Source organism: Colletotrichum orchidophilum, assembly GCF_001831195.1.
Source record: "Colletotrichum orchidophilum strain IMI 309357 chromosome Unknown Scaffold_113.1, whole genome shotgun sequence".
Classification (NCBI taxonomy): Eukaryota; Fungi; Ascomycota; class Sordariomycetes; order Glomerellales; family Glomerellaceae; genus Colletotrichum; species Colletotrichum orchidophilum.
The window spans coordinates 142,467-152,937 of record NW_019173069.1 but is presented as its reverse complement, the minus strand read 5'-3'; the positions used below and the strand labels follow the sequence as shown (position 1 = coordinate 152,937).

The window sequence follows — 10,471 nt, the reverse complement described above, 5'->3', positions numbered from 1 at the left end:
CCCCCCAATTTAAGTTATCTCTATTTTCTTCATCATTCGTTTTTCTTCATTTCATTAGATTTACGACTTCAGGAGATAGAAAATGAATGGGTTTCACGAAAACTTCTATAGCTTTCTATTAATTAGATGCGTTCAATGGCCTTAAACAAGCTCAGTCATTCGTCAACGTTCGAATTGTTTCCAGATGAATCGTATGTCTTGCTTCTGTGTGAAGATTCTGGGCGTCTTCCTCTAAACATTTACACAATCGGAGCCGTCCATCAGTCAGGACAGCTTTTTATAGGTAGCCGACATCCCGCTATAACTCTGGCTGTTCTATGTTAGGCTCCTCAGGACACAAACCTTTTGGTCTCATTTATGCGATAATGACAGACGGAAAAGAGGCAAAAGCCTCTGGCTCATGACTTCGTACCTATTATAAACCCTGTGATTGAACACCTCAGGACACCAAAACGTTGTTTCAAATCACCTCCCTACCCCTACTCCGCAGATTACTAGGTATCTTAGGTAGCTAATGGTACACTATCGGAATGCCAGAGTTCCTCGTCTGCGAGCTTGAACTTCAGGGTTAACAAACTAAGACTTTCGGTTTGCTGTCGTTTATTCTATTCCTTTGTTGAAAGCTCCCATATGGTTACTACTAATACGAATATTATAAGAAAACGACCAAGGCATTGGATTCGTGCCACGACAGCCTGCTTCAGTGATGGCGCCCTCCACATTTTAAGTAGAGTAGTAAAGCATGTAATATTACAAGGTATGGTGGACGTTAAGCATGATGGCGTTTATTTTGTGACAGGTATAGAAAGAGGCCCCATCTCTTCTATGCACCTTCTACGATCAAGGATGTATCTTACCGTCTCTGATGTGCAGTTGTATGGGGCCTAACAAGGTTTGTTTGGGTGGTCGCGTGCGGCCGGACACCGTACCCTGACGAACGCGCTCTACAGGTATGATGTAATGGCGACACTACTTATACTGAAAGGTACGGATACTCAGAGAATTAAGAAATCGATGGGAACGCGCACGCTCCGTATTCGCATGCCGGCGATGGTTGTGTGGTGAATGAACTAGTGGTCCTTGGCTGATGATTATTGACAATCGCTCAATGCATTCAGGTTGACATGTATCTTATTACGGCAAGGGAGACTTAGGGGCGATTTCTAGGTGGGAGGAAAGTGGGACAGGGGGAAGGAACTGACTGAGGGCAGTGGATGGTACATGACTTGTAACGAACAGTTTTGTGAGTTCATATGTACCTCTACCAAAACCCTTAGGTTCTTCCCTCCTTCTTCGGGACAGCCGATAGGGAGCCCACCACAGCGGCCACGGCGGCCGGCCACTGCATTCAGTAGAGGCAAGCATTCCCGTGGAGGACGCAAACACTGGGCAGGCACCTGCCAGCGGCAGTAGCGCCCAGTAAAGGACAGTGCAGAAGTAGGCGACCAGACAGGTGCCAGACAGAGCAAAGCACCTCTGAGCAAAACCAACCGTGCCACACCCCCAAATCTGGGCCAGAAGACCACTCACTGCCTGCCTGGACTTCCCGCATCGCAATCGACGACGACGACACCCGACCGTGACTCTGCGACCGAGAGAGACCAAGCGGGAAAAAAAAAATTCATCAATCGACACCATCAATCGCCCTTGCGACGACCCGACCGGCGAACAATGAATGGCTATTCAATCGTCGCCAATGGCCTCCGTCACGCGCTCCACCCGGAGGACCAACACTGAAGGCCTCGTCCAGCAGCAGCTTCACCCCCATCCCCTTCACCATCCCGTTCAGGCCTTCGCAGCCGCCAACACGAACACTGTGACGCGCGCCGCTGTCACCCCCCAAAACATCTCCAGCTACCATCACTCGCTGCCCGGTCGCACCAAGCGCCAGCTCGACCCGACCGATCATCTCGTCGATTTCGACCACCAAAAGCCCAAGCGACCGCGGACGAGCATCGAAATCCTCATTCGCCCTGCCTTGTTGTCGAGCAAGCCTGCTGTCGCCAACGCGACACCCACGGCAAACGTCACCCCGACTCCGCACCCGACCACGACCGCGGCCACGAAGCCTCAGGCGGCCGCACCCCTAGCAAAGCCCACGCCGAAACCCGCACTGCAACACGTCGCGACGGTGCATCCCCCGAATCTAGCCACGGCTGCTGCAAATAACAATGCTGCCCAGTTGACCAAGCATCAGGAAAAGGTCATTAATGGGATCAAACACGAGTTGGATCGCCTACAGCCCCGCGAAGCCGATACCCACACAAAGGAGGGGGGGCGCAAACTGCGCTCTCAAGAGGCCACTCGTTTCAAGAGCGAGCTGTCGGCGTATTTTCCCGAGTATGACGAGGTCATCGGCAATGAACCGAAAGAACAGCGTACGCCCCCAGTACCCTTAACTTGTTTCTGCCTGCAAGGCCGAGCAAACTCATCGTTGTACACTTACTAAGGACTGTCCTTTTAGAGCTTTTCAATCTCGATACCCCGATAGTCATTTTTGACTCGAACCCCACACGCCACCATCCAGTCCCGTGGCACCGAAATCTAGGAGCGACTCCAAATCCCAGCATAGTATTCGATGGCTCAGCACACTCGCCGGCCGGACATCAAGTTCCCGTGCGTGGATACGGCGATGCTCTGTTTGATGAGCTTGTCGACGCCCAGCGGATAGACTTTGATTTCTTGGGTATTTCGCACAAGCGAGAACCCGTAGAAGACCCTCTTCCCGATGCATCCTTTGTATCGTCCCACAAGAGGGCGGAAAGGCTGGAAAGGTCCATTCGTAATACCGAAAGGGGGCGGGCCCAGCATGAAAAAGACCAGATTGCACGGCTCCTGGACGGTCTTCAGGGTCATGACTGGCTGCGAGTCATGGGTGTTAGTGGTATAACCGAAACGCGAAAAAAGCAGTTCGAGCCAGCACGGCAGCACTTTGTCAAGGGTTGCCAAGCCATCCTCGACAAGTTCCGTCAGTGGAGCTTGGAGGAGAAACGCCGCAAGGCGGAGAAGGATCGCGTTCTTGCAGAGAAAGCAGAAGAAGCAGAGGAGTCATCAAGCGGGGACGAGAATACATCTGCAGACTCCGAAAGCAGCGAGGATGGTGTCGAAGGAGATGACCAGACTGGCGATATCAGTGACGGTGATCCTCCAGGTTCTGACGATGACGATGACGATTCTGTGACCCAGCAGCTTCGTGAAGAAGCCATGGAAAGGTCAAGAGGGTCCAAGAACAGCAAGAAGCGCCAACGTGCGACACCACAGCCACGGCCTCCTCCAAAGCCTGAACCCCCGAGGGAATTCAAATCCTTCTTCAAGAAGAGATACGAGCGTGAGAGCGCTTTGCACCGGCACAGGCGCGCCGGCCGCAAGGTGGTAGCATGGGGACATCCGTTACCAGAGATACCCGAGATCGACTTCGATCTCCCCGAAGAGTTGCGTGATGAGGAGACGCTGAGGGTACATGCGAGGAAAAAGCGCCGTGATCGCCGCGGCCGAACCTGATCAGAGGTACTCGGCTGCAGGATCACCAGGCGATGCTTGTGGAATACCTGGTGTGCCGTGTCTGCTTCTTGTATTGCATCGGGTTGGCGCGATGTCTGGTTGTAACATTATCATCTGTAGACTGCTGGGTTGGCACGGCTCAAGAACAAGCGTTTGATTTGCCCTAAGTTGTCCATACTGAGTAAATCATGTCGCTTTGTGACTGTAAATCAGGTGGATAAGGAAACAGTCGAAATGAGCTCCGCCGAGAACGCGCATTCGGATCGTGAAATAAATCATGAGTTCCTTCCCAAAAGAGGGAGGAAGAAAATTGGCGGTTGAATGGCGGCTCTGTTTGGAGGACCTGTCGGCTGGTCACTTGGGAAGGAGCTTCACGGTTGGTGGCTCAACCAACGAGCGCACCTTGGAACTTGATCTGCTTACATAACCGAGGTCGAGGTGTGACCCGCCCAACAGGCAGGCGCAAGAGCCAAGGTGGCTCCGGCAGCTCCATCTCAGTCGCGGCGAACCGTGGGACGCGCTGACCTTGGCAGGCCTGAACTGCACCAGCTGCTGCCGACCTCAGATTTCGTGTTTGGTCGCAGCAGAACTTCTCTCAACCTCCTACTTCTCAGCTGGTCGTACCGCCGTACCACCGGTGAAAGGCATTTTAATATTCTCAGTGCCACTGGTCCTTTTGACTATCCTATTTAATTCGTCCTACGCTCTCTCACGACCGATTTCCCAACTTCGCGACGCCGACTGCAGCGACAGGATGATTGAGGCCATCGTTGAATCCAGCACCTGAGAATATCGCGCCGGCGCACCTTCTTGAATCGTATCCGCCGGACCTCACCTCATCAAACGAGCAACCGGCGGCTCGAGCGACTCGAGCTTTTTGCTTGATGCCAAACTGCGACGTCATATTCTCGAGCGCAAACTGAGCCAACCATGAGCGCCATCGAGGCCGCTGCGGCCGCCCCCGCCGTCGACGAGGTCATCGGCAGCGATTCCGAAGATGATCTACCCCCAATGAAGGACGAGCCGCCCTACCCGTATTTCGTCCTGAAACAAGATGTCGAGCTCGAGATCAACTTTAGGGCGAAACGAATCGAAGGAAAATCCCACATCACGTTTGGCATAGTGGGGAATGCCCAGCTCGATGAGCTCGCCATTGATGCGCGACAGTCCGAGATCGATGTCAAGAACATCACGGTCACCGCCCTCAAGGATCAGAACCCCCTCGGCCCGCCCAAAAAGGTGTCAGCTACGTACACGGACCCGTATAAGTTACTGGACTATCCGAAATACTATGACTGGAATGCCTCGCATCACGACCTGAGGAAGATTCGGATGCGCCCCCTCATGCACAACCGAAAGAGTGACGTGCCTGCCGAGAATAGAGAGCTGGTAGGCTGTACACCCGCTGATGGTGCCTTGCGAGTCAGTCTGAGAGATCTCAAGAAGACGAAGGGAGTTGTCAAGGAGGAACCGGTGTCTGGAGTGGGAGTCACCAAACGGCCGACCCTCAAGATTCGCGTTTCGAGCGTGACGCCAAACTCTGCGGAGCTTCCCGAAAGCGAGCTAACTGGCTCAAGGGAATATCGTGTCACGATACCTTTCAAGACCAAGCTTGTGCGGGATGGCGTTCAGTTTGTTGGCGTTGATCCCGGAGATCTTCGATACCCGCACGCCTACACTCGACATTCCATCGAGCCGGGGACTGCTTCCTGTATTTTCCCGTGCGTTGACGACCCCGGCACGCTTCCAACGTGGACGATGGCCGTCAAATGCCCAAGGACGCTGGGCGACGCACTTTGGCAACCTCTGGCCACCCAACACCGGAATGGCAATGCGAATGGCAACCGGGATCGTGGGGCAAATCAGTCCAAGGCTGACAGAGATTTCGCTCTCACTGAGGAAGACAAGCTTCTTGAGATGACAGTCGTGTGCTCCGGCATTCTGTCAGACGAGATCGTCGATCCTGAAGACGAGCAGAAGAAGATCATGACTTTTGAGATGGAGAAGCGGGTCGCCGTACAGAAAATCGGCTTCGCGGTCGGTCCGTTCGAGCATGTCGACCTGTTCTCAGATTTCCGTACAGAAGAAAATGATGAGAAACTCGGCGCTAGTGCGCTCAAGATCCACGGCTACTGCCTTCCCGGAAGAGCTGCAGAGGTCCAAAACAGCTGCGCAGCGCTCGCCGCGGCTGCCGACTTTTTCACCCTCACATTTGCCCGATACCCATTCGACAACTACAAGATGTGCTTCCTCGATGACATGATGGATGATACGGTAGCCCTTCAATCGCTATCGTTCGTCAGCACCCGCCTATTGTTCCCCGAGGACATAATCGACCTAGAAGTGGACGTCACAAGGCAATTGGTATACAGCCTGGCCTCGCAGTGGAGTGGAATCAACCTTTTCCCAAATACACGCAGAGATCTCTGGGTCGTCATCGGCATCGCCTACTACATGACTGACCTCTTCCTGAAGAAGCTGTGCGGCAACAACGACTACAGATTCCGAATGAAAACCATGTCAGACAAGCTGGTGACAGTCGATATCAAGCGGCCATCACTGCACGAACTTGGCCATCTCCTGCATATTGGAGATTTTGAGATGGACTTCATGGCACTCAAGGCGCCCCTGGTGCTCTTCATTCTCGACAAGCGGTTGATGAAGGCGCCTGCCCAGACCAATCTCACACGCATCATTTCCCGGATTCTCTACAAGGCCAACATCGGAGATAGGCAGAGCGAATGGATTATCAACACGGAGTCGTTTCAGAGAGTTTGTGAAAAGAACGCCAGAAACAAACTCGAGGCTTTCTGGAACCAATGGGTTTACGGTTCGGGCTGTCCGAGGTTCGACGTTTTCCAACGGTTCAACAAGAAAAGACTCTGCGTGGAGATGACTATTCGCCAAGTTCAGGATAAAGTTATGAGCGAAGCAGAGCTCCTGAAAAAGTCGGAATTCCTTCGCGCTATTAAGGAAAAAGCGCATGGTGTCAAGACAGACGAGAAAGCCAGCCTCTTTACAGGCCCCATGACTATCAGGATTCACGAAGCTGATGGAACGCCTTATGAACACATAGTGGAAATTCGCGAGGATGCTGCTAAGGCCGCTAAGTTCGAGATTCCTTACAACACCAAGTACAAGCGATTAAAGAGAAAGAGGAGAGCAACGGAAAAGCTCAGTGCACAGTCTGCTGCAGACCCTGACAATAACGAAGATGCGCTCTTGTATTGCCTGGGTGACGTTCTAACCAATCCCGAAGACATGAGGAAGTGGGACTTCTCCGAATGGGAGCCCGAGATCGAAAAAGCTATGGACCAAGAGTCGTACGAGTGGATTCGAATGGACGCTGACTTTGAATGGGCCTGCGAGATGAAGACAAATCTCCAAAGCTACATGTACGTGTCTCAGCTCCAGCAAGATAGGGATGTCGTGGCGCAGCAGGATTCGATGCTATACTTGAAGAAGAGTCCGCCCCATCCACTGGTGTCGACGTTCCTTACCAGGACCCTTGTCGACCGGCGATACTTTCATGGCATCAGGACCATGGCTGCAGAGATGTTATTTCACCACGCCGCAGATAAGGTCTCGATGGCTGGTATGACCCATCTGCTGAAAGCCTTTACAGAGATGTTTTGCTACCCTGATACCTCCATGCCTCGGCCAAACGACTTTTCAGACAAGAAACAATACATCGTGCAGAGCACACTACCTATGGCCATTGCAAAGATTCGCGACGCTAGCGGCAGATGTCCCGAAGCTGCACGACGCTTCCTCCTGAATCAAGTTCAGTTCAACAACAATGCCAATAACCCGTATTCGGATCATTTCTACGTTGCCAAGCTTCTAGAGGCTCTTGCCCATAGCTTGGTTCCAGAGAAGAAACGGGAGTCGGACGATGCCATGGATGTGGACATGTCAGCCGAGGAGAAAGGTTTCCTCAGGGAGGCCATTATCGAGATTGACCGCTTCCGCAGGATGGATGAATGGGCCAACTCTTACCAGAACATCTGGACAACGACCGCGCTCGAGTGCAGACGCAAGCTCATGAAGGCAGGAGTCATTCCAAGAAGCGCTGTGGCCTTTGTCCAGTACCTGCAGGATGACACGTGCGACCTTGTTCGAATCAAGGCTTTCGAGGCTCTGGTGGATCTCGGTTATATGATGGATCTGCCTGTCTTCCGCCTAATTCTTTCCGTTATGAGCACTGACCGATCTCCATTCGTGCGGGATAAGCTTGTGAAGATATTCTGTACAGGTCTGGCAAGTCTTGCATTTGGCGAGCAGTCGCGGGCTAAGGTTGCGCCTGCTGTTCCTGACGGTGGGCTCATGATCGTGGACAACACTGAGGCGGAGACGCAGAAAAGGCGGAAAGAATTCGCACGGAAGCAGGACATTGATGTCGCACTCGAGGCTTTGAGGACGGAAATGGAAGAGCAGTTTTCGGAGCAAGAGGCGGCATTGGAGCGAGCATTTTGGAAGGCGATTAACTCCAATTTGATTGGGCGTTCCGAGAAGATCACACTGCTGGAGCTTTGCGGCACCATAGTCGACGCTGCGGACCGATGGACGATCACTCTGAAGTATCCCAAGCGATGGAGAGTCAACCGTCCAGTTCAGCGTCAACCTGGCAGGGTCAGTTTCTCCCTCGGCGTGGCTAGTATTCCCTTGTTCACTGTTGCTAACGCACGCATAGAATATTGTCAACTTCAAGGCCTTCTTCAAGACGGCCATGCCGCAAAAGATCAAAGAGCCTGAACCACCAGTACCAGCAGCAGTACCAGTACCAGCACCAGCACCAGCACCAGCACCAGCACCAGTATCTGCACCTGCACCTGCTCCCGTGATTGCACCATCCCGGCCGCCCGAACCCAAGCGACTAATTGTCAATATGAAGAGTGGCGTCGCCAAATCCAGCAAGCCTACGGTCTCTCTCCCGCGACCTGCCTCCACAGCTCCCCGCCCGTCGCCGGTCTCTGCCACACAGTCTCCCGTTCCAAGCGCGGCACCATCACCCGCTCCGCGGGAAGCAGACTCTATTGTCGCGCACTCGAATGCCAAGGTGTCCACCCCAAAGCCGTCATTCTCGAAGCTCCCCGGGTCTAGGCCGCCAAATGTGAAGCCCGGTATCGTCAAGCCAGGAGTTGCGAAATCTGTGGTATCTTCGGGATCGTCGTCGTCGTCGTCTATGCAGCAAAACGGGCGTTCAACTCCCCAACCTACCCCTGAGCCCGGCAGCAGCAAATCGCAGAAGCGACCCCGGCCCGACAAGGTCCCGGGGGTTGACGACGCATCGCCAGCTCTCAAGAAGGCGAAGCTGAGTGTCCGGCCTGACGGCACTGTGGTGAGGAAGCGCAGGATGTTCAAGTTCCGGCACCCGAACCTCAAGAAGATTCTCAAGAAGGCTGGCGTCAAGAGTCAGATGCCCATCAGAGATCCATCCAAGATTCGGAGACCTGGGACACCGTTGAGTGTTCGAGCCTCTCCCGCTGGATCGCCGGCTCCTCCCCCATCTGAGAGCATCAATGCGAAGCCGGCTCGGAAGCCTCTCCCTGGCGCTCCGTCTGCGGCCAGTCCTCCACCAGTCCCAGCGTCACTGCCGCCGAGGCCTCCGCCGCAGTCATCGCCACCTCCGGTTGAGGGTCAGTCTGCTCCCAAGAAGGTGAAGCTTGTCATCAAGAAACCTTCCAGCTCGCTGCCCAAGTAAACATCCCCAAGCCGCTTCTTCATAAAAAGTGGCGGGAGATCTGTGAGTCAACGCCAGGAAACCGTCATCATGCCAATACGTTTCCTACAAGGATCTCGCAAATTGCTCCTTCTTTTCTTCTTCAGTCATCTTACCATGCTTTCGAACCACGGCAGCGTGAAATCAAAATACTTCCCAGGCGTTCTTTTCGGGTCCGAGAAAGCGGAGGCACGGCGGGATTATACATCATCATTACAATAGGTCCAAGGGGAAGCGAAACGTGGCAAACCAAAGCGAGGGGGTAAAAAGAGTAAGGGGTACGACGAAGGATTTACGTGAGGCATGTCGTTCTCCCCTCGCGGCGAGCGGCTCTAGCGTGTCATGCTGTTAGTGTATTAGTTCAAAAACCCCATTCAGACATGAGGGGGGAGAGGGAGCAGGAGAGGAAGAGTTGGCCCCCCCCCTTCACCCTCCCAAAATCGTAATGATACCTCCCTCGGTCCAGTAATTTCTCTTTTCTCATCGGTCCTTTTGACGTGGTTAAAGCTCGAGGCTGCATAATTTAATTTCCGTGGGCGAACGCCACCAGGCTGACAGACCTCTTTTTGCCCCGTTCGTATCTTTTCTTGAATGTTCAAGACGACGCATGTGACAAGCGTAGCTTTCTTGTCTTTTGTGTCCATCAATGCTCGAGAAACGGGGTTGGTGGCGGCAGCGTGGCGGCGGAGCTACGAGGATGCCCTTGGGAGGGAAGTGTTTTCCCCGTCGCCAAGGCAGAGAGTCAAAGTCAAAAGTTGCAAAAGGCCAGCACATCTCTCTCCTTGGACAGTGGCCAAGGAATAGTACCTAGGCTGAAGGACCGGAGGCCAGCAGAACGTTTTCCTCCATCACGGTGGTGTGGTGTCATGGAACCGGGTAGACCCCAGACCAGCGCCACGGGCAATACTAGTACACCCGAGACAGACAGTCAACCGACAGATGCTACGAATACACACGGAAATTTCTCACCTTGCTTTCGACGTGAAAAAAAATCTAGAAGTGTGCAAGAAAAAAGCTGTATTTTGTTTTTGCAATTACTGTAACTGATTGTACGCGCTCCACATCCTGACTGAATCGCGCCGTCACGGATGACCCTAGAGCTTGTGGGATATTCTACAAAAGGAAGACGCAAGCCGCTCCAAAAATAAAAAATAACAGAAAGGAAATGTAGGGGGTAAAGAGGCGAGTCGAGTCGCCGAGACGTGGAAATAGTGGCCAGGTTGCCTCTATTGAACCTCGAACTAAAGT

The 10,471-nt window shown here is 53.3% G+C and overlaps 2 protein-coding genes across 2 annotated transcripts; both read left to right on the top strand.

Annotated features, from left to right (window-relative positions):
- Positions 1-1,675: 1,675 nt before the first annotated feature.
- Positions 1,676-3,501, top strand: CORC01_10986 (uncharacterized protein; the record flags this gene model as incomplete). The annotated part of the gene is made up of 2 exons (XM_022622613.1): positions 1,676-2,378; positions 2,465-3,501. The coding sequence occupies 2 exons, from the start codon at positions 1,676-1,678 to the stop codon at positions 3,499-3,501; spliced, it is 1,740 nt and encodes a 579-aa protein (XP_022470923.1).
- Positions 3,502-4,431: 930 nt separating this feature from the next.
- CORC01_10985 (uncharacterized protein) lies at positions 4,432-9,205 on the top strand (the record flags this gene model as incomplete). The annotated part of the gene is made up of 2 exons (XM_022622612.1): positions 4,432-8,133; positions 8,195-9,205. 2 exons carry the CDS (start codon positions 4,432-4,434, stop codon positions 9,203-9,205), a joined length of 4,713 nt encoding a protein of 1,570 aa, XP_022470922.1.
- Positions 9,206-10,471: the final 1,266 nt, after the last annotated feature.